The 27,803-nt window shown below is 46.5% G+C and overlaps 2 protein-coding genes across 3 annotated transcripts in view; one reads left to right on the top strand and one right to left on the bottom strand.

Annotated features, from left to right (window-relative positions):
• Window positions 1-37: 37 nt before the first annotated feature.
• On the top strand, window positions 38-7,492 carry fank1 (fibronectin type III and ankyrin repeat domains 1). 2 transcript variants are annotated; one of them, XM_036522605.1, is made up of 11 exons: window positions 38-247; window positions 1,560-1,737; window positions 2,039-2,163; window positions 2,841-2,922; window positions 3,526-3,600; window positions 4,481-4,546; window positions 4,915-5,080; window positions 5,995-6,138; window positions 7,036-7,113; window positions 7,265-7,309; window positions 7,419-7,492. In XM_036522605.1, exons 1-11 carry the CDS (start codon window positions 226-228, stop codon window positions 7,455-7,457), a joined length of 1,020 nt encoding a protein of 339 aa, XP_036378498.1. In that variant the 5' UTR covers window positions 38-225; the 3' UTR covers window positions 7,458-7,492. The 2 variants fall into 2 exon arrangements, with proteins under 2 accessions (XP_036378498.1, XP_036378491.1); XM_036522598.1 differs by having other exon boundaries at window positions 1,530-1,737.
• Window positions 7,493-10,493: 3,001 nt separating this feature from the next.
• The window catches only part of LOC118773531 (disintegrin and metalloproteinase domain-containing protein 12-like), a 78,933-nt gene continuing 61,623 nt past the window's right edge, over window positions 10,494-27,803 (bottom strand). Inside the window, exons 12-23 of the mRNA XM_036522514.1 lie at window positions 24,966-25,143; window positions 22,135-22,224; window positions 21,638-21,833; window positions 21,223-21,331; window positions 20,252-20,450; window positions 19,522-19,599; window positions 16,904-17,012; window positions 16,251-16,389; window positions 15,892-16,000; window positions 14,502-14,744; window positions 11,629-11,786; window positions 10,494-10,942 (exon numbers count right to left, since the gene is read on the bottom strand). Coding sequence (XP_036378407.1) covers window positions 10,873-10,942; window positions 11,629-11,786; window positions 14,502-14,744; window positions 15,892-16,000; window positions 16,251-16,389; window positions 16,904-17,012; window positions 19,522-19,599; window positions 20,252-20,450; window positions 21,223-21,331; window positions 21,638-21,833; window positions 22,135-22,224; window positions 24,966-25,143 — 1,678 coding nt within the window. The 3' untranslated portion in view covers window positions 10,494-10,872. The remainder of the gene's footprint in view (window positions 10,943-11,628; window positions 11,787-14,501; window positions 14,745-15,891; window positions 16,001-16,250; window positions 16,390-16,903; window positions 17,013-19,521; window positions 19,600-20,251; window positions 20,451-21,222; window positions 21,332-21,637; window positions 21,834-22,134; window positions 22,225-24,965; window positions 25,144-27,803) is intronic.

Below are 27,803 nucleotides of genomic sequence, written 5' to 3'. Positions count from 1 at the left end.
GACTAAAATAAATATAAACCCTTGAAGTAGCCTAGTCATTGTTTTGACGTAGCAACATCAAGTGAAAGTTATCCTATGCTCCTATAGCAACCACAAACGCATCCATGAACCTTGCCAAGCCACACAGAGGCGGTCTTCCCGAGACCACAGGAAAGACGCAGTGAATATTCGGACAACATCTCTCGCGATTGCCCAGCTCCCTTTCAACAAATTCAATGGAATGACATGTTACCGATGCCGAATCCAGGTAGATTTTCACATTGCATCCCTTTCTGACTTTCATTTGTGGTGATTGTTGACGATACATTGTGACTGAGCTTCATATTCTCTTTAGCAACGGCGTTTAACCAGTGACAATGAAACAGCTTGGCTTTGGCAGTCATGGTGCATTGCATATAGTCTAATATTTGCGGGTTTCAGAGGAGAGTTTAAGAGAGGCCATCACAGTGAAACTCTGCTTACTGTGAGACAGTGATTCGCATTTTTGATACTTTTTAATTAATTATAGAACTATATTAGTCCCATGTGTACCATAGCCATCTTCCGATAGTTTACACAGACAAAGGCTGATTATTTATTTATTCGGAACCAACCGTACGGGTGAATAAGTGAGTATCTTCATTTAGCGAAACGCTAAAGAGGTCTTGTCTATTTATAGGCCAATGCTTCAATAGTTTGTATCAAATTACAGTAGACAGATCTGCCCTACTTCATATAACAATGGCGTTTTAATCCTTAGAGCATTTAACTTGTATGAGATTCTCTTTAGATGTTTAGACTCACTTTCAAAAATTGTGTATGTTATGTTTTAACCTATACCCTTGCAAACTATATTTAAAGAGGACAGATCATTTACTTAAACAAATGTCATCCTGCTAAAAATAAATCGCTTCAGATGAGAGGCTATACCGAATATTAACACAGTTGCCTACATTAATGATGTGTAAGGCATTTCGTGGAAATGTGTCTGCCATATTTCTAGGTGGCAGTTTGCTTCTATTTCCTGTTTTAACCTCCACTTTATTTGCTTTGAGGCTTCCACAATGGGCACCTTGCTGAATCTCATAGGCTAAATTGGCCTAATCACGAAAAACAATTTGTTCTTTCTTAAAGGACATTTTAGTAAGAGTGAGAGAACACAACTGCTTCCTTGTGAAAGCCGACAACACCTTCTTATTTGTAACCTTACCGCTTTGTTAAGTGTGTTAGTTTGTGGATAGTGAGTTAGTTGGAGTGATGCGTGCCAAACCTAGCGTTTTGTTCATTTAATACAGACATTTCTACTCTTCAGGAGCATGGCACGCAAACCAGTTAATAAATTTGATTGACAATGGCAACCCTAACGTGCAGCCCATTTTGTCACAACGGTTTCTGTGTAATCTCTGTGCACAAACTACAGCAAAACACAAAGTTTTAGATTGTTTTAATTAACGCGTGTACCTGATCCCATGGACCTTCAGTGCCCTCTAGTGGTACGAAACGTGCGCCAGCACAATGACTTCAACAAACGTTTGCATCTTCACAAATAGAACTGAAGTCAAGGTGCTGTATGTTTGAAGGCCTCCAAAGTCTCCCCGTTCCAAAGCCCCCTGTTGTTGGCAAAGTGAGTCACCATACTATCGACCTCAGCTGGGACACTGAGGATAACCGAGCCCGTGCTGGTCCACCGGAAAACTGGACTCGATTTTCGGTGGAGGAAGAGAACTCAAGAACACACAAGTATGGCACGATTTATGTGTGAGTATCTGTAAAACCTTCTTATAACTATACTGTCGACAGTATGTTGTAAAATAGGTTATCTAAAGAAGATAATACGAACACAAGTCACCGCTCTGTCGGATTCCCGAATTATGAACGGCTTGCGAGTCGTTGGAGAGATAATTGAAGAATTAGTATATAAAAATGAATGCTGTGGAGCCTAATTGCCGACACTTTTAAAATCTGTGCAGTGACGCTCAGCCAGGATGCATCTTTCAAAACGTACCAATTCACAAGGTTGGTCCTTTACTATTTTCTTGATGTTTACCCCATATTTCAGCGGCTACAGCACGCAGCACACAGTTGAGGGTCTGGAACCGAGCACATCGTACAAATTCAGGCTCAAAATCACCCTCCCCTCAGGGGAGTTCACCTACAGCCCCGTGGTTTCTGTCTCCACCGCAAGTAAGTTCAGCACAGTGGGGTAAAGCGCTTTCAAATGTAACAACACTGCAGGATAATTGGTTGCCGCCGTTTAAAAAAAATCTAAAGAATGTGGAAGAAAGTGTAAAACATAATGAAAAAACATGTCATGTCTCTTACTCCAAATGGCCATATGTTCTGTTTCTGTTTATATCAGTGTGTAGGCTATATGTGGTGTATCTTTTCGCCTCCACCGAAGTGTTATTACTGGCTGGTTTAGTTCTTGCACATGCCTGCAAGTTTTAGTAGAGCCCTATTGCTATCTGAAACACTCATCTTTATTTCTGTATTAGATTGGGTGGTTAACCTTTACTTAATGAGCGGCGTTCATGCCACTGAAGGGGCTCACTGTACACAAGCGCAACAACGGTACTATTTTTGGTAGGCTTTAATTTCACATTTATGATATTCTTAATGATAACATATGCGAATGATAATACATAGTCATGTATTTTTAACTAGATAATCTTAAAAAGTTAGCTCATGATAATTCGGTAATAGCCAGTCAACGTGCATAACAAGACACGGGTTAACAGTGTGGGTTTTTTAGTACATAGGATGGAAACTCGTGGGACCAACATTAGATGCTAATCTCAATCGAGTAATTAAATCGCGTTCGGTTTTATGAAGGGAGGCCCTTTTCTATTGCTGTATTCCAGAGGAGCCAATGAACGGGAAAAACCTTCATCGAGCGATCACGATGAACGACGAGGAGGAGCTGGTCAGAGTGCTTCAGTCCGGGTGAGCACCACTGATCGCTACGCCTCTGTGAAAACAAACAGATAACATGCCCAGCAGTGTTTTTTTTCCAGATAAAGTTTTGTTCAGACACGTACCGACTTATTAGGCCTACTGAACATTACTCAAATAAGGCAATTGAATATCTGAAAAGCAAAGTTGAGTTAAATTCAGTTTTTTTCCTAGTTCCAATGTAATGATAACGATTATCTGGTTGAAGCTCTGACTGAAGCTTTTGTATTTAAAAGTACTGTATGCAGGGGCTCCCAAGTGGATCATACGGTAAAATCCCTTATTTTAAGTGGAGGGTGCAGGCTGAGCCCCACAGGGTATCATTTGCTGACCAGGAACCCTAATCAGCAGAACAAATTGACTTTGGAGTTTAGCTGTGGACCTTTTTCTAAAATATGTACACACACACACTACATTATACAAAAGGTAGCTAAGGTAGCAACACACATTTTAGATTCTAGATGGACACCAGGTAACCTTTCAAGGCTGACTCCTTGGAGACAAAAAAGCCTCTTGTTTTGTGAGCAGAATGCTTTACATGGCTGTTTTCATATTTGTAAACAGACATAATTCTGGTCTTTATTCTCCTTCCAGGACAGTTAATGTGGATGTCCCTGACACCCTGGGATTCACTGCCCTCATGGTCACAGCACAGAGGGGCTTTCTCAGGTACCTCTGTGGTTCTGCAGTTTCTGGTTATTTAGCTAAACTGACTTATCACGGCTAGCTCTGCATGCCAAATTACATATCTATATAGTGCAGTACTTTTTGATCTGATGTGTGGTGTAGGATAGTAGTAAGGAGCAGGGCTAATAACTGAATGGTTGCTGGTTTGATTCCCCTCTGGGACACTGCTGCTGTACCCTTGGGCAAGGTACTTAACCCAGAATTGCCTCCGTAAATATCCAGCTGTACAAATGAATAACATGTAAAAATTGTATCCTATGTAAGTCTCTCTGGGTAAGAGTGTCTGCTAAATGCCAGTAAAGTAGTGTAACATGAATGCCAAGGTGAAGTGGGTGGAGCGTTTGGAGATGCAGGAAAATGACACTCATCTCAGTGCCAGCAGTGTGAAGGCATGGTTTGAGTGAGGGAAAAATGAGGTCATGAGTTAACCATCACAATTCCCCTGCATTAAGTCTGTCTGAGAACCTTTTGGACAGAACTGCAGCCAAGACAGTGAGAACCAGTGAGAACTTTAGACTGTTCTAACCAACACATTAGATTGTGTCATTTAGGGAATTGCTCTATATTTGCAACAGCATGCCCTGAAGGTGCGGAGCTGTCATGAAAGCTAAACAGGGATATACAAGTTATAAATGATTTGTTGTGTGTATGCTATCATACAATGAATCATAATCAGTTTTTGCCATGATGAAGTAATTATCCTTCTGAGTGCAGTAATTTGCAATTTTTGACTGGTAATTTAACTTGTGCTGATTATTTGGAACACCCTTGGAGTCCTCGTCCACTGACTTGTATCATTTGCCCTCAAGCCTGATAATAATTATGATTAGAGTAATAACCATGGATATGTATTTGTTTTCAGCCTAGTCCGTACTCTGATTGAGCATGGTGCGGATGTGAAGAAGAACAACAGCAGTAGAAAGGACAGGTAGATTCAGCGTTTTCTCGTGCATATTTGTGACTTCATAGTATTTTGTATGGTAACTACACTTTATAATTGTCATTTGGCAGCCACTCTAATTCTGGGAAGCCTGACAGTGCATTGGGTAATTACACTTACAAGTGCAAAATCAGATTTCTATGCAGCAAAATCGTGACAGCTGTGTGACTACTTCTGGAAGGAAAGATATTTAAAATGGAAATGCAGTGGATTCGCGAGATGTGCCATACACTTCAAGTGAAAAGTTATCCAAATGGACACGTTGACAAAAGCACGCTAGACCAAAGCCAATGCTTGCGGAGAGCAGGTAGTCTCTGAGGCTCAACATGGCAGGTGTTGTCTCTGTGTGCGAGCAGTCTCATGCTGGCCTGTTTTCACGGACACCTGGACGTTGTGAAGTACCTCAGGGATCGTGGGGCCACATGGACGTCAAGAGACAGGGCTGGCTGCACGCCGCTCCACTGGGCGGCCGACGGGGGCCACCTGCCAGTGCTGATGTACATGATACAGGACGGGTGTGAGGTGAGGGGTCACGTGAGGTCATCCAAGTGCTCCTTAACTTCACTGACATGAAAATGACACAAACGGCATTGTGGAAATTCTGTAGCTGAAAATACAGACAGGGGTACAGCAGCCTTGGGACACATTAAATGATTATGGATATAATTATAATAAACTTCATTCACATATAGAGCATTTGTTGGCGTAGGTGCTCAATACAGTAGAACGTGCAAAAGACAAATTGCCAAAGTACAAGGATGGCAAACAGCTAACATCTTCTGGAAACTGCTGGGATTGACGAATGGCAGTGTTAAAGTGTGACTACATTATTGAAAAGTTCTTTTAAATTTTGCATGAGACCATCCTATCTAATATGCCATCCTGAAAAGGACATGCACTGGGAGATAATTATCTACCTGACGTTACAGAATCCCAGCAGAATCTGTCTTAATGAAATAATGAGCTTTGAATTTCAATAAAGATTCTAATTCAATCCCATCCATTAAGGCCACCTGGCTCTGGCACACACAGAGCCAGTGCTTTAAAGGAGGTGTCCATTCCAGCAGAGTAAATGTCCCTCACTATCTTCAAGAAACAACTGAAGACACATTTCTTCCTCTTCCATATCTCTGAAGACACATCTCTTCCGTACTCACCTGATCACCTGAAACACTACCACCTATAGCAAATTCTTATGTCCTAAACTTTGTTTTCCTTGTTTTCCAAATCTGATTGTTTAATGCACTAATGTCTCTACCAGCTAGCTTGTACCATGTCTGGCCAAATATTGAAACTTGGTCATGCAGCACTTCTAATATGGTTGACTCCTTATATGGCTTTTTGCTTGTGTTGTACTCTGCCTCAATTGTAAGTCGCTTTTAAAAGCATCTGCCAAATGAATAAATGTGAGCGGATTTCTATGGTGTGGTCCTCAGGTGGATGCTAGGGACAGTGTCTCTTTCTGGACACCCCTCATGAGAGTCTCTGCAGTCAGTGGGAACCCAGCAGTAGCTTCTCTCCTCATCAGAGCCGGGGCGGACGTCAATGCCAGGGACAAGGACGGGAAGACACCACTAATGGTACAAATGTGGCAGCCATTACATTAAATTGTGTATGACTCAAATGAGAGTTGGACAAAGTTGGCATGCTGACAGTGTGTGTTGTGTAAGGTGTTCCTCTAGACGAGGACCGGAGAGACTGATTTCAAATAAATACAGATAGAAAATCTAGTTAAACCTTATCTTATTCAGAGAAAGGAATTCAGAAAATGCTGGTGCTGTGAACAAATTCAAGGCCTGAACAGAAAAAAGTCTGTGAAATAAACTGCAAGGGTTTGCATATGTCTAGATGGGTGACCAGTCATGGCCCTGAGGGACTGCTGTACCAGATGTATTTGTTCCAGCTGAGCGCTTAACTGCCCAGCTAATGCAGCTAATTACCTCCTTCATTTAGTCCAGTCAGCTGGTATCTCCCAGTTGAGGGAGGGAAGGTGATTTATAGACGGCTCTGAAAATCCATCAGAATACGCCCCTTTGGGACTGGGATTGGAGTCCTTCACCACTTGCAAATATTTTGTGTTAGTGTTTTTGTGTCAGTTAGTATGATGGCACTATAAAGTTGTAAAATTGTAAGATTACTAGTCTGTAGGAGACTGTGCATCCATAGCAACAGGAACAACCTGTCAGTAACCAAGAGTGTAGAAACAGGTTGTCAGAAACATTCTCTTCACAAGCCTTTCGGGGTGGGGATGGGGGGGCTTCATATAGAATATGGGGCTAATTAACCATATTCTATATCACGCAGCTGTTCCGTTTACAGTTACTATAACAAAAAAACCCCTAAATCATTGTTGCTTTAGATTTAGACACAACCCACTCTACACAATTGACATATTTTTAAAATATAGCTTGATTTAGCAGCCTGGAGTGAAGGTTGGTCATTGGAGAAAGCCTTGCAAGCACTGCCTGTTATTTCAGGTAGCTGTCCTGAATAACCATGAGCCACTGGTGCAACTGTTGCTGGGAAACGGAGCAGACCCCCATGTGAAGAACGAGGTAAAGTACAGCAATGCAGGCCCGAAGGGTTCGAGTGGCCAACACTGTGGAGTTCTCTCACACACACAAGGTGATCGTGTGCCTGTCGCATTAAATATCGCAAAACAGTCGTTACATCTGCATATTCACTTCCCTTTCCTTTCGTTTCAAGTTTGGATCAGGGGTCACAGAAATGGCCAAAGCTTTCGGAAGGCAGGTACGGTGACCATTTTGAATCATTGATGTTTAACTACTTTTGAATGTCTTCGTAGATTTATGTTTTTTGTTCCTGATGGACTTTATTGAAAACTGTGTCCCTTTTACAGAATATCATCCACTTGTTGGAGGGAAAAAAGATCCAATAGAAGATAGCTTTTACAACAATATCCCGCCTTTATCATGAACTATCATTAATATCATTAACTTAAAGAATCGTAATGTCAGATAATATTACAATAATATTTATTAATAGATTAAATATTAAAAAGTGCAGTTTTTTTTTAAATACACTTATAATCAGAAGGTTTCAGTGGCACATAACTGTTATGTGTCTGAACATGCTACTTAGTTGTAGTTGTTATCCAGCAGTGTAAGTAACCCTATGTAAAAGGGTATCTGCTGAAGTATCGTGTTATAAAGGTGGCAGTTACATGCATGTGCCCTAAATGGAATAAAACTTAACAGACAAAAGCAGTTTTTAAAGAACAACTTTATTCATGTTGCTCCATATTCTGAGTCTTCAAGTCCTTTTACTACCCTATGTTACCAACTTTTCCAATATTCAACATGAAATGTATGGATGCCTAAAATAGTTCTTACATGTTACTGTATTGATAATTGTTGTACAAAGAATGGTTTCCTCATTGTAATGTTCACCTGTAACATTGTAAATGAGGCAAAAAACAATACAAAACAAAGAAATAAACAGAATAGACATGAATATTTACAAAAAAGTGAAGAATACTAACAATATTGTGTATACACAATCTGTAACATGGCTTTCAAACTGAGAAGTAAACAATGTAGCACAACTTGATTTGAGCATGTAATAAGTGGTGCAGACACTTACAGATGCAGTGGGTAAGAACGTCCTCATCAAGAAAATCCATTACAAAGAAAAATTAAAAAGTCATTAATAACACCACACATGTTGTGTTTCAGTGGGAAATAACAAAATGCCTCCATTAGAGGGCACTAGACCCAGCTCTATGTACATAAGGCATTGCTGTTTAAAAGAAGATCCAAACAGTACACTCTCTTGCAGAAAAAAACAGTGTGTCAAAGATATTTACACTTTAAAAATGTAAAATGTATTTAAAAAACACCTTGTGTAATGTAACGGTGTGAGATGTGAATAAAGACTCATGCACAATACTGAAGACATTATAACTTGAATACGATGTAAGACGAAATTTAGGAAAGCAACACTTCTCCAGAAACTTCTGTGGGTGCACCCTCTGATTGGCCCAGACCATCAGCTCTGGAGAATCATTGGCTCAGAGGCAATGTGCTAAGGACTCCGATGAAGAAAACAACTTGCTACCACATATCAAACGTGTTGCAACAATTACTACTGTGGCAAGCGAATCAACTGTTTTCCTAAGGAGTTCTGTTTTCTATATACTACGTAGTGCAGTGGCATTCGACTGTTTTCAAGAACCACATGCTGACCTGGCGTTCTGCTCGGGGTAGAAGTTGCAGGTGTGCAGTAATGAAGTGTTTATGTAGTCTGGGAGCTTGTCTGTCAGAAGCGTTTCACCTCTTTAGTGTTTTCCTAAAAGTTGACAAAAGTGACGACAGATGGTTTTAATGGTGCCGTTTGGCTTGTGGTCATGGAGCATTTCAGGGAACATCCTGTGTGCAGAACTACAGAAGGAGAAATCTATGGCAAACGTGGGAATCCACTCCCACGCTTTGTGTATCCAGTGTTAGGTCTATTATGCTTTGCTGCGCGAGTTTAATATTCGAGAAGAAAGGAAAGGCCGTCACGCGACTTTCCTGAGGGCTGTCTGGAAAAACGGGCTCTGATTAGGCGAAAAATCCTTGGCGGGGTTTGAATTTATGTCCAAGATACTCATTGTTTGCTTCAGAGCCATCGCTTGCTGGCCGTCTTTAGTATAGGAGGAAGGGGAACAGACAATGCACTGACACTCAACACAAAAGACTGAAGTCATTGAGGTCAGGAGTGATGGTGAGGTACTGCGCTAATCAGATTTTGGCTATTAAAAACAGCATGCTCTGTGACTCCTATAATTGCATTGTTTTGTGTGAGAGTAAGCGTATGTTTACGATCCAGTGCGCTGGACCTGATGTCGGGTCGGTGCAAACCCGCCCGCGCTTGCTCCTCAGGGTGCTTCACGTGTTGCCAAGCTGGCCTGGGATCAGTCGGAACGGCTCGACGGAGCATGGCTTCCTTACAAGAGCTGTCTCCATCCATCAATTATATAGTCCTTAAATTAACTGAAATTGTTATTTTAAAGCCCTAAACAACTGAAGCGTCTGGCGGTCCCAGAACAGGCCTGTGTTGTTTCTTGGAACCCAGCTGGCAGTTGGGAGAGCATCGCTCCTATGAGTCAGGGTTGTTCTGGGGGGAGCATCTCATCAGCGGGTCCCCACACCCTAAACCAGAATCCGGCCTCCCACTCTCGCTCTCCCACGAACACCCTAACCACCCCCCGAACATCTAGGTCCCGCCGCCCGCTCAAAAACACTAAAGGCCCAATCTCTGGGAACCGACGCCCCCCTCACCACGATTTACTCGGGGGGGGGTCCTGTAGCAGGGAGGGCAGCCGCTGTATGGAAAGCCTGAACCAGAACCAAACAGTTCATGCAGGCTGAAATACTGCTCTCAGACCTCAGAATGGCATCGGAACACACAGTGCAGCAGGATAGGCCGAGATCTCGTCTGGCCCGCCCTCATCTGATGACTCATCTGATGCCTGCTAGTTTCTAGATTCAAGCCCTTTCCCTCCGTTTCTCACATCATGCCTAATTTCAGAGTCCTGCGTTTTCCTGACTTCGCTCAGATAATGAGGGGTTTGGCTCTCCGCATCTCGCAGCAGAATGAGCTGATCCGTGCCATGTTTATTAACACGGACGCTGAAACAGACATGCTGAACAGGTCTGGCCATTATGGATGGGGTGCAATTTTGGAGCACGTAATTTATTAGCGTTTAAGAACAGTGATGATCCAAGCCTTGTATGTACTGCAGTTTAATGTAGTTAACTGCATCCCCAGTATCCCTGATAGCATTGTTCCCATATGCTGACATGTGAGTGTTCTCTCACGTTTCCCTTCAAATGTGTCTACAGTCCAGTTCATATTTCATAGTACCTGCATACTATACAATTGTTAATTTCACAGATGTTTAAAAAAAGAATTTTTTTCTCTCTCTCTCCATAAAAGCACCCTATAAAAAAAACACCAAGGTCAGTCACATATTTCCTCAACTGTGGTGCAAAAAGAAGGGAATGCTCTATCTCTGCTTGTAAAAAAATAAGCAGATAACAAAAGAAACAGATATATCACAAATGCTACCGTCAAAAAGTGTCTACCACAGTGCACTGCATTGCAATAAATACCAAACATAAATAATTTACAAGTACCTGAGTGGGGACTCATAGCACCGGTATAGAGAGAGTGACAGCACCATGGCGTCAGCTCAGCCCCTTTCTTTCTGTGGAAAACTCTGAGAAAAGCCCCCGTCTGGAGGCTTTTCGGAGTTTTGTAGTGCAAATCGTATTGTGTCTTCATCTGTTGCCGACATTCCCATCCGCTCCTCAGCTCCTGTATTTAATGTCAGTGATTACGCGGGGCTTTGGCAATGTTGGGGGCTGCTTGGGTGCTGGCCTAAAAATCGGAGGGAAAAAAAAGAAATGCATGCAATCAGATGCTGACTGCTTCCTGCCTGATCGAACACGCTAAACTCCAAGGATCATTGATGAAAGCTGCCTACATTATCCGTACTGGCTGAAAGAGGACATACACATTATTATGAATTACTAAGTGAGTGGACAGGTGTGTAGTTAAAGGCTTATTCAGGGTTGATTTGTTTAAAATGGGCTTAGCCTTTTTGACACATTTTTTTGGCTGTGTACTTTTTGGTTTTGTGTATTTTTTGGGTATATGATCCATTTCTCAAACTGATCAGTGTTCTTCTAACCCACTGTACCAAGGTCAGTGCAAAACTAACCCCTAGAGTCAGTACTCTCTTAAATTTCCATGATCCCCCCCATCGCATTAGATTTTTGTCAGTTAGCAGACACCATTATGCAGAGTATGCATAGGTTAGAATTTTTACATGTCATCCATTTATTCGGCTGGATATTTACTGGCAAATGTGAGTCAAGTACCTTTCCCAAGGGGGCAGCAGCACTACTCCAGCTGGGAATTGAACCTGCAACCTTTCAGTTACAAGCCCTGCTCCTTACTACTATGCTACACTCTCGCACTGCCATCACATGTATATCTGGCCCCAAAACTGCATGTCGCTTTCCCGTTAGCTGTAACACGGCGGCCCCCCAGTCTGCGCTCACCTGGATGGGTGTGGGGCGGGAGGCGCCGGTCTGGAGACCCCAGGGAAGGGCATGGGGAGGGGGACGCCGATGGCCGAGGGGCTGCGTGCCAGACGAGAGGTCCTCCCCAGAGGGTCAGCGGGCAGAGGCTTCTGAGGGGGGCTGGGCTTCTCCAGTTCCTGTGTGAGAGAAGACATGCCCAAACACACAGACATGCCCATTAAGAGTGACTGCAGAAATGCCCACAGACTGACCACCTTCACACGGAGAGGGGCAGAATCTGAATAAGCAGCACACAACCAAGGCCTCGGCTTGAGGGCAACCAGCTCAGCCTTCTTCATCTTCTTTTCTCTTGCCTGCCATGAATTGAATGCAGAATATATTGTTTGACAGAGTAGCCACTGAAATCAGGTCATTCTTTGTTTGTTTTTTCAATAAGTCTTTTTGCTGACTGGTCTCTTAGTGTCGTTTTTCATCAATGTTATGCATTTACTTTATAATGATGTGAAAAACATGAAACATTCCTCATTTCTCATTGTTAATATCTACACTTAGGGTTTTATTTTAGTAACCCAAATTCAAGGGTAACTTGAAACTGAGCAATTTGTGTAGAATAAATTATATGTGACAATATTTATTTGGTAGTGTTGGGGCTGTACACAGATACAATTGCTTTGGGTGGGTAGGGATGTCAGCACGATGACTCACACATACCACAAGGGGGCGCTCACAGCCTGCCAGCCCTCGAGATTTGTATCGACACCAGTCCGGCTGTCGCCATGGCGACCATCCCCAGAAGACATGTGATGAAGGGCTGTCATGTGTTACTAATCTACTCGGGGAGGATGAGGTAATGATGAACGTCTGCTACCTATATTGCAGCTGTTCTACATTTAGCTGCTCAGACGAAGAAAGAAAGAAAAAACCTTCCTCTCCATTAACAGTGGAGGAGAGCCAAACTTTAGAGAGACCCCCTCAGACACAGACTGCGGTGTTCACAGGAGTCACATCTTGTTGATTTGTATGTATGTGTGTGTGTGTGTGTGTGTGTGTGTGTGTGTGGGGGGGGGGGAGTTGTGTTACTAGTTTTTTGCTTCTTTGCCATCCGCGAGCTCCACGGACTGCCGTTCTTTGGGAGAGTGTGTTACTGCTCGACCCTCTCCTGGACGCCCATGGTGAGATTCTTTTGCACCCTTAGTCTTTCCTTGTATTAGTAATCATGCACAAATAATTTACATGGCTATAGCTGACAACTCATTTTCCCTGGTGAGGGGCCATGTCATGTTTCCATTATAAACGAGTTCCCTTGTGTGTGCTGTTATGTATGGGTTAACAGCAGTGAACCTGTCTTGGGTCGGCCTACACAAAAAAAAAAAAAAAAAAAAAAAAAACTTCTATTTGTCACAACATGGACTATCCCAAGGGATAGAGGCACCGAGGCTGCCTGTGCACCAAATCTTAGTGTGGTGGCCTAGTATGCTCTTTATCAGTCAGAGGTCACCTCCAAAGGGCCTTCTCCAATCAGGATGGCCTTAGCGGAGCTTCCAGGTGCAGCCAAGCGGCTACTCCTGGACTTGGATGTTGTGCCTGTGGATAACACCAAATCGCCTTCATTCGATACAGTTTACTTTCGAAAACAGCATGGGGGCGAAAGCTTTCTCCTCTCTCCTCTCTTGGTAAAAGGCACAGGGGTGCATGACGGCCTTGCAGAAGTGCTGCTGGTTTTTTTTTTTCGGAAACAAGGCTGAGGTTTATAAGCCGTAAAGGCAGCATTGCTGTAGTTATTCTTGCCGGTTAAGTTGTTTTCTGAAATATACGAGCCAAAGTGCACAGACACTTAAATGCTCCGTGCGGAAAGCATCAGGTGAAATACTTCCACTACGCCTAAACCATAAATGGCCTGTTTTTCTGCCTGGCCCTGTGCTGCTTATGAATCATTGCAATTGTATTTTTGTAAGTGGTTGAATGATTATTTAAAAATTAAAAACCCCAGCACTGATTTCTGGAGCCTAATGAATCCCAATGCCCTTTAATGGAAATTGTATTTAGCTTGAACTTGGTCTGATGTGTTTTAACCTGAGCTAAAGCATGGTGTTCTTAGCTTGCTGCTAGCTCTATTCATTTGCGCATTCCAGGTGATCAGGAGTGTGGCTTGGCACCTGTGTCTTGGCGTCTACCTGCAGCCTCTTTAGCCGAGTCCATTCACGCAATCCGAACCTTTCCTCTTCCCTCCGAAAGCATGGTTAGACCGCCGTCAGAACCATGCCTTGAGACCCACAGCGCGGAGTGTGGAGGACAGTTAAAGGGTCTCACCCGGAGAGACAGCGCTTTTCTCATCCCTGGAACCGGGTTTGTTTACCATGGCCTACGAGTGCCGAGCTCCTCAGCTGCCTGCCGTAATACTCCCTGATCCTGTCGTCCCCTGCTGCAGAACCTTTTAAACATGGCATCGTACCTTCATAAAAGAGAGTACTTCAGCCCCACTTCACTACGCCTCTCTCTCTCCCACACACTCCTCTCTCCCGCTCTCTCTCTCTCTCTCCACCTTCAGTGAGTCCTTGCTCACATTTGTTAACAAATTTATGCAGTTGCTGTACCAGAATAAAAAAAAATTGTTACACCTCTTTTTTAAATGCAACCTATACGGCTGTCAACACAGATTTTCATAAAATTCGAAGCAGCTACACTGTGCAGTTCATATCTGGAGAATCGTGTAATACTCCGAACACACAGATGCACAACTGAGGGCTACTTTAGAATCCAGATGAATTCGTATTAATGCCTTTGATGCTTTGAAGTGAGAGATAAAAGTCGAAAGTGAAATGGGTATTTCCCAGGCCTGCTTTAATCGCCAGTCCTGTTCTGGAGGTACGTTTAAGAGCGCTGGCACTCACCATGTCCATCCTGAAGGAGCTGTGTCGCGGCAGGCCTCGGAGCGGTGGCCCTTTTGGCGGTGAGTGGCCGTGGGGGGGTGGGGTCCTGTGTGGGGGCGGGGCTGGTGGGCGTGGCTGGGTCGTGCCCAGGGGCAGGGGGATGGGGTGGCTGATATGGACCGGCTGGTACTGGGGCAGCCTCCGCAGGTTGTGGGAGTGGAAGTTGTTCGGGGGGAGGAGGGACTCGGAGCCCAGGGGAGCCGGCTGTGGACACACAGAATGCCAGTCATTAGCCGATAGAGTTGTCAGTCTCCATTATCCAGATGACAACCCCCCGCCCCCCCCCCACCTACCACCTCCCCAAAACCCATTTCCTTCCACCTCCACCCAGCCCTCAATCCTCCTCCAAATCCTCTGGACCAGGACCGGCACGTGCAGGTCTCTCCTGAGCCTTGGGCTGTATGTCAGCTAAGACCCCCACGCCCTTCCTCAGCTCACGCACAGCCAGGGACCTCCCCGCACTGAGCCGCTCGCCGGCCCTCTCAGCACGTGCGGGCCTGGCGTTCCACCCCGGTTCCTCCACCCCCGCAGAGAGGGAAGGAGGTCCTGACAGATCTCAGCGGGAGAGCCAGTGACATCACCTGCACTTGTTTATGTTACGTGGCCCCTCCTCTGTCCAATCGATACCATGTGTTCTGGAACACGTGAAACTCCAGAGCCACGCCACAGCCTGTCGGCCTGGTCCCCCCCCCAACGGTCCAGGCTCACACACATCCTCTCAAACACCTCTTTCTCATTCATCTTCCCCACATTTGAATCAATCATTTTCTTGGCCGCTCCGAGACCCATGTTGCACAGCATGGAACAGTGTGGCCGGATTCAGGCTTCACTCGAGCGGAACATGCTTCCAGTTGCAGAACAAATGGCGGCCCAGTACCACACAAACAGACCGGCCATCCAGTTTGCAGGCCTATGGCTTCTGGAGTAAACTTGGCTCTTCTAAAAAGCATACCTTTTCTCCTCTACGACGACAACCAGTGGAATGATTCAGCTGAATTGGAAAGTGAGCGGTTTGTGAGGAAATGAGATTAGGGTGGCCTGACGGTACCTCTCCACTGTGAGAGGAAATGCAGCACTCAGTATGTGCAGTCAGTAAATAAAACAGCCTGCGCGGGTGACAGCAGTGTGGCATAGTGGTACAGATCAGGGCTTGCAACCAAAAGGCTATCGGTTCAATTCCCTGCTGGGGCACTGCTGTGGTACCCTTGGGCAAGGTACTAAACCCACAGTTGCCTCAGTAAATATCCAGCTGTGTAAACAGATAAAACTGTAACCTATGTAAGCCACTCTGGATAAAACTGTCTGCTAAGTGACCATAATATAATGCAATGGGTCATGCAGGGAGACTCACCTTGTATATACTGACGCTCTGGGTCCTGGCAATGGCTGGTCGAGGTGGGGACGTCCTGGGAACGGGGTGTGTTGGGGGTGGACTGGATGACCCGTTTGGACCTACAGACCTGTAGTAATGACAGGGACACAGTTCCAACAAGATGGACACTAAATGTCATGTTGTTACATCACATCAGAACCCTATTCATACATATTCATGGCCCGTTATTCACAAGAATCCATTTTACAGCCTCCACTTGATTGTCTTCATTGTTTTATTCTGAGTTTTTAGAACCTTGCTGATTAAATTATGACTGTTAGTGGAAATGGAAGCACTGATCCCAGAACAGAGGTTTAAGGGGCTCCGAGCTGCGGTACCTCAATTTCTCGATGGCCGTCTTCTTGTTGGAGAAGAGCAGGCGAACGAGGGTCCTTCTCTTTAAGCAGATGACGATTCCTGCAGCAACAAGGCTCAGGAGTGCCACCAAGACTCCGACCGTCACACTGCGGCTGTCGGCTGCCATTACATGATAACACACAATCACGTCAGCACACACACGCTTCAGCACGCTAATGCATTTATGCAAAGCAGGCATACAGTGCACATGTAGACACGTTTATACATATTTTAGCACAATAACATGATTTCACAAAACAGGCACACATACAATTGCACACACAAATACACATATAAAATACCAGTCAAAAGTTTGCACACTTTCAGATTAAGATAATGGGAATGGCTGAAGTCAGTGATGAAAATAAAGTGTCTTCAGAACTCAAATTAGCACATGATATTATCCTCATATTTAAAGAGGTTAACAGTACAGAATTTAGAGTGTCTGTCATATTTAACCCTCATGTGATCTTGGACAAATACGAGTTTTATTATCCCATATATCATAATGAGCAAAGCAGACTTTTTTTTTTGCTGTTCTCTGTCTTTTGAATTCTCTGGAAGTCTGTTTAAGGAAGTCTGTTTAGCTCTGGCCCTGCTTAGATGGGTCGGGTAAAAGCCCCACGGTACGTACCCGCCTGTCTCATGGGGCCACTGTCCACGCTGCCCCCGAACCCCGCCTTGTCGCAGAAAGGAGGCCCCCAGTGCGCCTCACAGTGGCAATTCTTCTTGTTGTTGCAGACCTGCGAGAAGCACCAGAAAGCACATTATTTTGAGAATGTTCTCTTGTGCTGGAAGTCGGTCTGGATAAGAATGTTTGCTAAATGCATGTAATGTAATGTAATGCGATGTAATAATTTCCTGCTGTGCGTTTAGCACAAGAGCATATGTCTTCTCCTGCTGTAATTTTAGCGCTAGCCTTTCATGACGGAACAATGAGGCATTATGAAACCCTTAATGAGTGGAGCTATCAAGTGCTGTCAATCAGTGGCTCGGATGAACCAATCAAATGACTTTGCTCTCCATGGGAAACCAATCAGCGAAATCAGTGGGCCATTGAGGATGCACGATGACTCCAAGCATTTTGGAGTTTTTCAGGCCTTGCTCTGCCATCACTACAAGCCAGCTTGTGAGTGAAGGCCTAAAATATATTGGAATTTATATGCTGTGTTCATGGCCTTGACATGCATGTGCGCTGTAGCCCTCAGTGCTGTGTGACAGATGAACTGTAAACAGATATGTGAATTTCTGTCAGCCCCATTCTCTTCTTGGTGTAGCAGTGGAAACGCAGCACCTCTTATGGAGCTGCTCTGTATACCGTCACCCTGTCCTCTTTGCTCTCTTTTATTTTGTAACAAGACGCAGTTGAACGTTCCAGGTCGGGGCAGAGGCGGGGCCCGGCGGGATTCCCCACAGAGGTAATGGAACCCAGCTGCGTGGCTCCCTAGCGGAGCGCACGCTGGCTTGATTTCTGGGAGGACCGCCCACAGGCTGTGCAGCTTGGAGGGAGCGTCCGACGGGGAGACTGCTCCCCTCAGAACCTGCCGAATTTTCTTTTCCCTGCGCCAGGGAGCATCTGTTCTATGACTTCAGCTGGGAATCAGTCCGAATTCTGAGAGGGTGGCAGTGTATCATAGCACAGAGCAGGGCTTGTAACCTAAAGGTTGCCAGTCCGATTCCCTGCTGGGGCACTTCCGCTGTACCCTTGGGCAAGGTACTTAGCCCAGAATCGCCTCACTAAATATCCAGCTGTATAAATGGGTAACGTGCAAAAACTGTAACCTGTGTAAGTCACTCGGGATAAGAGCGTCTGCTAAATGACAATACTGTGATATAATGCAACTCAGACCCGCCTGCTCAACGCAGCTGATTTTACCCCACCTCAGGGTGGTGCTGCTCCGCTGACCTCATCTGGCACTGAGCGCGGCCCCGTTTCCCCAAACAAATGTTTCCCCCTGTCAGCCCTCGCCTGTTGGGACGGAGGTTATGGATGATCTCACATCCACACCCCTGCACGCAACACAAACACATTAACCAGGAGCGTTATTCATCTTCGAGAGGTACGTGCCTCCCGACTCGTAGAGCGAAAGAATGAAGATACATAAAACATTAAGAGCATCCCGCTGCTCTCGTTTCGTTTCAAAGTAAGAGCGCTCAGGCGCCGGTGTGGATTTTGGCAAATCAAGCTCGCGTTTTTTTGACTTCGCCATGCTACAAATACAGCTGACCCCCTGTGTTCCAAAAAAAGATGATGGATGGCAATTAAAAACCTGGACAAGACCATTGCATCTTGATTGATCGAACCCTCTGAAGTAATGAAGATGGATTGCTATCCGTTGTAACCGTTAGGATAACTCAAACATTCTGACTACGCCAGAGCCCCGCGGAGCTGTGGGTGTTTTGCACTGAGAGTTATTGGGCTGCGTCTCTACAGTGTGAGAATGAAAGATGGTGCGGTTTCTGCTGGAGGGAGGTCTTCTGGTTACAGAGGGGGAAAGTAAATATTAACATGTTTGTTGACAAGATGCTCTGCAATAATACCACGTCTGCAGTGCAGGGAGACACCAGCTCTAAACAGAAACTGTCCACACGAACAAATAGCCACCACATCAAACATGCAGGGCTGCCCTCTGTTTTCTCTGACGTCATGCAGATGGGAAAAAGGATCGATGTTATGTCGGCACGGACGTCACCATTTTCAATTGCCTGTTTAATTAGTAACATCAACAAATGCAGGGCTACATGCAGAATGCAAACTGGGTAGGGTAAGGAGGAACAGCACAGACACAACAAAAGAGGAAGAAGTGGAGAATGAGTGGCACGGGGGCGGCGGTGTGCAAAATAACTAGGCAGATTACATTTTTGTCATTTAACTGACACTCTTATCCAGAGTGACTTACATTGATTACAATCTTTTACATGTTACTCATTTATACAGCTGAGGCAATTCTGGCTTAAGTACCTTGCCCGAGGGTACAGCAGCAGTGCCCCAGCACCCCAGCAGGGAATTGAACCAGCTACCTTTTGGTTATGAGCCCTGCTCCTCACCGCTATGCTACACTGCTACCCATAACAGATGAAACAGATGGTAACAGACGAAAGGGGTCATCCTGAAATTGTTGCTTGATGTCGACCATTATTCGTTTCTTTGCAAAGCGTAAGTGAAGTAAGCAAAATGGCCACCCCTCCCATCACCCCTGTGGCCCCCCCTGGTTGAGCCTAAATGTCCGGCGAGGGGAACGGTGCACTCACCCCGCGCCCGCTGCACCTCGCTGAGCACTCGTGCACCCCGAATATGCTGATGTTCTGGCACTGACGGTTCAGGCACATCTAGAGCACAGAGGCAGACAGGCAGACAGGCAGACAGTACAGACGTACCGCATTAGCAGCGACCCAAGACAATTCAGTATTTTACACAGGCAGTGCTGTCGCTGTATTGCTAAGCCTGATGTTCCATTGCTTTAATAGGAGGCTGGGGCTCTCTGGCATGACTGGGAAGCTCATGGGAAATGTAGTTCTTGATAGACCAATGGAGAGCTGATGAAGAGCTCAGAGGCAGAGACCTTCTGTACAAAGGCATGTCTGTAATAGTTTGATGATGTCCCTCCTCTGAGCTGCCTTAGACTTCACAGTGTACACTGATAAGCTAAGGGTGCTCTTTATTGTAACTAACCCAAATGAGACACTGACTTCTCAACAAGAGCTCATAAACGTGTGAGAGTATTGCAGAAGCAGAACTTTTCATTCTGTGAGTAGCTGTACTGTATGTATGGTGATTCTAGTAGCAGTGTTTATGTGATTATTGCATAATATGATTCTCTGAGCAGTATATCCGTGATTTTATGAGTAGCCTGTGAGTCTATGAGTAGTGTACATGATTCTGTCAGTAGCATGTGTGATTCTGTAAGCAGAGTGAGTGACTGAATGAATACAGCATGTGAATCAATGAACAGTGTACATGGATCCTGGGGGCGGCTCTCACCATGCCCTCTCCACACTTGGTACCGGTCAGTACAAGGCCCGGGTCGGGCATGTCGTCCCCCAGGTAAACATGAGTCCCGCGACACAGAATCCGCCCCCCTTCCTGCAGGGGGATGTTCGTTTCTATGGAGACAGCATTCGTACCGATTACCGGCCGGTTGGCCCCTCCTTGACACTGAATTTTGCCACACTTAGCATCTCTGCAAAAACACACAACAAAGCCCAGTCAATGGAGAAACAGCCGTGCCGCAAGGCTTTCAAACCAATAACAGGCTCTTACACAGCTGATTTGTGCATGCTTAGCAGGTCCAGGTTCTTGGTTTGGATTTAGCATTGAAACCACTCAAGTTGCCTTTAAGAGAAGCCACCATGTGCTTGCCACAGTATGCACCTGGCTACAGCTTTTCAGGACACCTTGGCAGCTTTGCTGTCAGGTTTTGTTGAGAGGCAACAAGCCGTCAACAAAATAAAATAATGAGATACGTCCACCACTGTCTTAATTACGGTGCCTTGGTTGCTCTTCACAACTTTGTTCATTAACATTCTTTCCAAAGATCGGGGCTGTCGAGCAGCACGATTAAAGCTACTGTAACCAAAGCCCACTTTTGAAACGCCTACTGTGTGCCGTCTTTGTCGCACTCTAATAAGTGTTCGCTGGAATGGCTGCGAGTGCCTTGTAATTAGAGCAATTAGAATTAAGAGCCGCAATTAAGATGCAAGGCATGTGTGACCCAATGCCGATGAATGAGCATTACGCAACCGTGGAGTGACTGAGTAAGGTAAATGGGATTATGGCTGGTCCAAAAGCTTTTTGTTTCTTAGGTCACATATTTCTGTTGTGCACTTTGCTCTGTCCTTCCTGTTTGCAGAGAGAAGGGGAAAGAGAGAGAGAGAGAGAGAGAGAGAGAGAGAGTGAGAGAGAGAGAGAGAGCAGAAGTTTGTCCATGTGGACTGGCCTTGTCACGCCCTTACCGTGCTTCACATTTTGCGAATGACCCCTTGGAATCCTTCCCACAATTCCCGTAGGGGTCACCTGCAGAGTTGACTCTCTCAAAGCAGATCCCCGGGGCCGGCTTGGCTCCTGCAGAAGAGGGAGAGTGTCAGAAAGGGATAGATAAATAGGGTGGGAGACAGAGAGAAAGAGAGAGAGAGGTACAGAGGGAAAGTGATGGCAGCTGGCCTGACCCAGGACTTTGCCAGATGGGTCAAGGCACACTTACATCACCAAAGGATGGCATGTAGGTCCCAGCCTCCTTGTCCTCATAGAGCAGCTGCCTCATTTCAGTCTGTTTGGCACTACTCTCAGGCTCCATTTCAGAATTCTGAGGCTTTCTGGCAAAAAAAAAAAAAAAAATCCTCCGCTCCACAAGGGGGCGGCCTTACTCACCTTGGCCCCAGAGGGTGATGCACTGCTGCTCGTGGGTCTGGCAGATGCCATTGTAGCAGTAGCCGTCCACGTTGTGGCAGGCGTGGCCGTCGTGCAGGTAGACGTTGGCGGGGCAGTGGGGGTTGGTGCCGGTGCAGAACTCTGGCAGGTCGCAGGAGTTGCTGCACTCCCTGCAGGGAGTGCCGGCGGGCTTCAGCTGCGGGGACAGATGCGTGTGTGTGTGTGAGTGTGATGTTGCACCGGGTGGTCCGCGCTCACCTGTGCTGAACAGCCAGAGGCACGCTAACCCAGCCCGGCTCCCAAGCCTCCAGGAGCAGTAAATAAAAGCCCCACATTAGTGCACGCTAGTCCCCTTAGTGTACTCATGTGTGCCTGAATAAAAACGTGATTTACTGCACTCTGAGTCTCAGGGAAGGTTCACTCCCAATTCTGCTGCCCGTCTGCGCAGCTTCTCTGCATTTGTTAAATGAGGGGCGTGGCCAGGCGGGGGCCTTTACCTTGCAGTCCTCGCAGCACTGTCCGTGCGCGCACACGGCGCCGTCCTTCAGGGTGCAGGTGGTGGCGTTGCAGCAGGGGTTCATGCACTCCTGCAGGGGAGGAGGAGATCCGCATGGAGATTACTAAAGACCCGGATCATATGACCTGCAGCTGGCATCAGAGGGAACCCCCCCCCGAGCACCTGCCCCCCCCTGCCCAGCACCCCCTGCCCCCGCACCCCTGAGGTCAGGGGCAGCACTTCCTGAAGGGAGGAACCCCCCCCCGACCCCCCCACCTGCCCGTGTTCCCCTCACCTCTCGGCATGGCTCCGGAAACTAGAGACCCAGCGTGCCACGGCCGCTCCTTCTCAGTGTAACGTATCCCGAGCCAGAGACACGGCCCATATGCTTCACATTAGGGAGCATTACTGTACTAATCAGCAATCTCCGGACCATGAGTCAATCCTTGCAAAGGATTGTGGGTACTGGATGAGGGGGAAAGACTAGGTCAAATCCCAGTCTTTTTTTTGTGGGGGCAGAGGCATTGTGGGCAGACTGACAGGCAGCTGAGAGGGTTTGCTTGGGCTGGGGGTGTGAACTGGCTGCCCGGTTTCCTCTCAGCAGAAGCAGAGAACCCTGCTAGCAGACTGGAGCAGACTCTTGATGGCCTTTCGGAGCTCGTTTCCAGCCGAGCTGTGCTCTTTCCCAGGCCACGGAGAGCAGGGCTAGTCACGCTAAAGAGAGGTCCCCGCACGGGCGGGAGGGGGAGCCCCGCTTTTTTAATGAGCCACTGCGGTTCTTACGAGGTGTCGAGCCCTCGGAGCTTGCCCAGCTGGCCCGGCGCAGCTCTGGGGAGAGCGTATCGGGCTGGCTCCAGTCCCCCAGACTGATGTCAAGACTTATTGCTCGTGAAGAGAAGGCCGTTTTCATTCATGACCCTGTGAAGGGGACTGGGTCCACTGTTCTGGCCACCTTTGTGACATCACAAAGACATCAGCCCTGGGCCAATGAGCATCCTGGGCTATAGAGGTGGCCACTGGCCACCATTCGTTCATTCTACCTTGCGCTCTGAGCACTGCACTGCATGCTACCACTGCAGAGGGTCTACTTGGAGAATGTCCGAGAAACAGAAATAGGGAGCAAGTGCAGGACTCATAACCGAAAGGTTGCCGGTTCAATTCCTCGCTGGGGGCACTGCTGTTGTACCCTTGGGAAAGGTACTTAACCCTGAAATGCCTCAGTAATATCCAGCTGTATAAATGTATGCTATGCTAAATGTATGCTGAATGAAATTGTACCCTATGTAAGACCCTCTGGATAAGAACGTCTGCTAAATGCCAATATTTGTTTATTGTTTAGAAACAGGGAAACACCTGAGCAAGGTCTCAACTTTGCGACGCAGATGGAACAACGGAAGCAGCTTGTACTTTTCATGCCATTTACAGCCATGTCCTTTTTTTTAAACAGCTCAGGGAGTTATTTTACGCTCTGATTTTGAGTGAGTGTCGGTGTGAGTAGGTCGCATCCCATGTGCATTTTAGGGTTTAGCCCACAGCCGTTTGCCGGGTCAGGTCACAGCGGGTGGTGCGTCGCCATAGGAACACTAACGCCCGGGCCCTCTTTTGATGTCTGTTTTTAGCCCAGCTCAATGAACCGGCTCTCAAGTCTGACTCCGAAAACACAGCCATGCGCTATCACTGACTGAAGGCTGTGCTGACTTGCTTGGTCAGCGCGAGCCGCTCATCAAATCCTGGCTCTGAAGAGCATCTGCGCGGTAAATTCCAGAGAGTGAGCAGACAGAACGTCTACAGACATGGAGGAACCAGTGGAGCGTAATGACAGCAGGTGCCGATGCAGATTCTGTTATGAACGGCTCTCCATAGAATATGACCCGCATCATGCCATAAGCGCTCTGTAATATCGGCAGTGGCCTGATTCTTTTTCATTTCAGCTCAGACAGACAGAACATCTACTGACAGGGAGGAGCCAGTGGAGTGCAATGACAGCAGGTGTTGATGCAGACATTACAAACAGCTCTCCCCTGAATATGACCTGTATCATGCCATAGGCGCTCCGTAATATCGGCAACGGCCTGATTGTTTTTCGTTTCGGTTCGAACAGAGAAAACGTTACCAGTGACCTTGGTAAAACCTCAAGAGTTTGTCAAGAGTGACGTGAACAGCTGCAGGCCCCCCCGCGGATACCTGCTCTGCAGATGTGACAGTGTTTTCGGTTCTCCGGAGAGAGAGAACCTCTGTCAATCTGTATTCTCTTTTTTTTCTTTTTTTGTGTGCAGGCAGCGCCAAAGCAAACCTTGCCCTGATTACGTTTTCTGTTTGTTTCATTTGTCACACATTTGGACGGTAAACCCATAACCGCGCGGTAATGAACCGTGATTAACAGCAGAGTGGGGCTGCTGAGCAGAACAGAGCGTGTGCGAGGGGCCCAGGTTGGAATTGGGCGAGAGCTGGGGACCCCAGCTGGGGACAAAACCTTCCATCTCTGTTCAGGAGCTTTTTTATGTATTTATCTCTGGCTAAGATGATTATTAAGACTATCAAGCAATCATTTTTGTCCTTCATGCTCCTGTAATTTGTTATGACAAAGCAATATGTTTGAGGATATACTAAAGCTCAATTGATAGTCACAGTTTAAAATGCAGTGTTAAAGACAGCAAATACTTTTGTATTATACAGACTCTTACAGAATTATCTACAGAGTTTTTATATCACAGAATGAGATTGATTTTGTAGGCTAAGACAATCTTTGTTATTAGCATATTTTTAGTTCGTCTGAATAATACATTTTCAAATGAAAAATTGTAGCCACTCCAAAACGCCGCCCCCCTTTACCTCCAGCTCTCCGCAGTCACACTCCTCGCCCTCCTCCACGTATCCGTTGCCGCACTTCTGCCCCCCGTAGAGCACCTTGATCTCGGGCATGTTGAAGAGGCACATGCCCACTCCCTTCTCCAGGCTGGCGGCCAGGTCCTTCTTACTGCAGCTGCTGAACACTGTGGGGAAGGGGTACCTGTAAGAAGAGAGGAGAGAAGACAGGGTGAGTGGGGTGGCCAGGAGAGGGCGCTGCTGAGGGACCACATTCGCATGGGCTTCAGAACACCCTGAACACACGCATAAATTAATTCTTCAGCTGAGCCCGCTGCGCCTTGCCAATGAATTGCCTCTGCACACACATACAGTACCTGTCAAAAGTTTGGACACACCTTAGATAATGGGAAACATGCAATCAAACACATTTTGATCAAAAGACTTATGCTTAAATGCTTGAAATTTGTTTCTTAGACAAATATAAATCATGAAGTTGATGCCAATGTATGTATTTCTTTCCAAATTTTTTTTTAATTAAAAAAAATATTTTATGGCTATTTTGAAGAATCTAAAATATAAGACAGTTTTGACTGGCACTGTACAATGAAAGCACATGTGTCTATTCTGCAGAAGGCAAAGAGACTGGAACTGAGAATGTCTGGTGATGGAGCTCGCGAGGGTCCGTCATGCTGACAACCTCCTTCTCCCTCCTGAGTCACAAAGAGCATTAATGAAGAGGCACAGCCGCAGTGGAGAGAGTGTTTGCAATGTTCTTTTTGGAAAGGATGAAGGGGAGTGTACTTCTCCATGGGGGGCACAAATCAGCCATGAACTCAATCTGCCAGGGCTTTGTTACGGACGTCAAGCTGCTTTTGTTGAGCTGGGCCGATACTGGCATGCACTGGGTGGGAGAGAGAGTTTGTGCGTGTGTGTGTGTGTGTGTGTGTGTGTGTGTGTTTGTGCGCGCATGTGCGTGTGTGCCTGTGTATGTGCGTGTGTGCATGTGTGTGTCTCTGTGTGTTTGCTAGTGTGCGTGTGTTCCACTGGATGCCTGACTGGGAAGGATGTGTTTACCATAAGGATGCTGTCCTCAGAAGTGACTGTGAGCCGACCCCGTCCCTGCGTGGGGGGTAGTGTCTGCGCGCGTTCCAATAGCTGTTTCGACGCGGCTTCCTGAGGGCTGACATGACAGCTCTTTGGATGCGACTGGATAGGCGTGCTTTGCCAATTAACCCCCTTGGGTAAGGCCTCTCACTGAAGGCGTTACTGTATAGTGAGACGACCAGTGTCTCTCACTCTCTGGCCGCAGTAACGACCCTTCTCTCAGCATCTCCCCTGCCTCCGTGCTAAATGGCAAAACCACGTTCGCCTCGAACAGAGAACAACCGGACGCGCGCTGAAGGATTCCGTTTAAAAAGCTCGTCCGAGTCGCTCATTTACGGAGCCTCGTGTGAACGGGCTGCGGACATCAAACACGCTTTGGAACGATTTACAATTCAGCGAAAGAAACAAGCAAACAAGCAGGGAAATGAACCAGCGCACAAACAACAAAAAGACAAAGATGCTGTTTAGTCTGTGCCTGCACAACAGCCAAGAATATTTTCCCGGCTCACGCAGAACCCTCAGCGGACCTGTGCTTTCGGACGCGGAGGTCTTGAGCGGACTGATGGCTCTCCTGCTGTGTGTCTCTGAGTGGGAGTGAAGGATGAGGGTCAGTGGAATTCTCTCACCCCTCTCGGTCTAGCCTGGATCAGCTTTGAGAAGGCCAAAGGCCTTCTGGGAGTTTGCATCAAGCAGAGATTCGGTGAAGAGCTTGTAGTGTTAGCTGAGTGGGGGGTTTATCATTGCCTGAGATTCACTTGGAAAAGTCTCAAGGGATGTTGGGAGTTTATCTTTAGATGTGATTCAGGTGGAGAGGAGCACAGCTTGTACTCGTTAAGGCCGAATGCCTCTTGTATACTGGGGGGTCACAGAGGGGGGATGGGGTCTCTGAGACTGCTTAACCTGGCAATCCTCCTTAACACACAATGTCCCAGAGGTCATCCCTCTCCACAACGCTTCCAGGAGCTCATCGGGCATCTGCAGGTTGCTTGGATGCCGTCAGTGAACCCATACCTGTCCTTCCATTGCAATGTGCTGAGAAATTTGCAGAGTGAAAAATAGTCATATTTGTCCTGTGAGGATATGGGAAAGATTCCCTTTGCTATTGCCCAGCACTCCTGTGTGAGCACAGCGGTTGTCACGGTGAGACCAATATAACCCAATGGTTATTCCAAAACAAGGCTGTGTGACAGGGAAAAACCATAAAACAAAGCATACCACAATAATACCATACATCAGGTCTACGTACAACATCTCATAGTACCATTTTGCCTCAGTGGGGTACAGTAAATTGCTCTGTGATAAAGGCAGCCATTGAGAAGAGGTCACCAGTATTGCCAAATGACCAGATGGCCCACAGTGATGGCCTGCCTGTGACACAGACAGTAAACTGCTGCTTTTGCCCTCCCCACAGCTGTTTTTGGTCTTAACTTTTGCTCTGTGTTGCAATTGTTGCAATACCAAAAATGTTTCTCATTTCCAAATTACCCCCAAACCCAGCACACACACACACGCATGTGTATGCATGCACACACACATTCACACAGGCACACACGCATGCACACATCCCTTCTGCACCGACGCTTGACTGTTTAGTTTCCGTTTCCAATAGCGTCGTGAACATGTGAAACCAGCTTCATGGTGTTTTGAAAGAAGTGAGCTCATTTTCTTTGATTTCTTTACTGTTTCTCCTGAGCGGGAGAAAACCCCAGCAGAAGGACCACACCCATGCATCAAAACGTCAATATTATTCCGAGAGAG

This window comes from Megalops cyprinoides, chromosome 1, assembly GCF_013368585.1.
Source record: "Megalops cyprinoides isolate fMegCyp1 chromosome 1, fMegCyp1.pri, whole genome shotgun sequence".
NCBI lineage: Eukaryota > Metazoa > Chordata > Actinopteri > Elopiformes > Megalopidae > Megalops > Megalops cyprinoides.
Note: the sequence above shows the minus strand (reverse complement) of the source record. Positions and strands in the feature narration are given on the sequence as shown.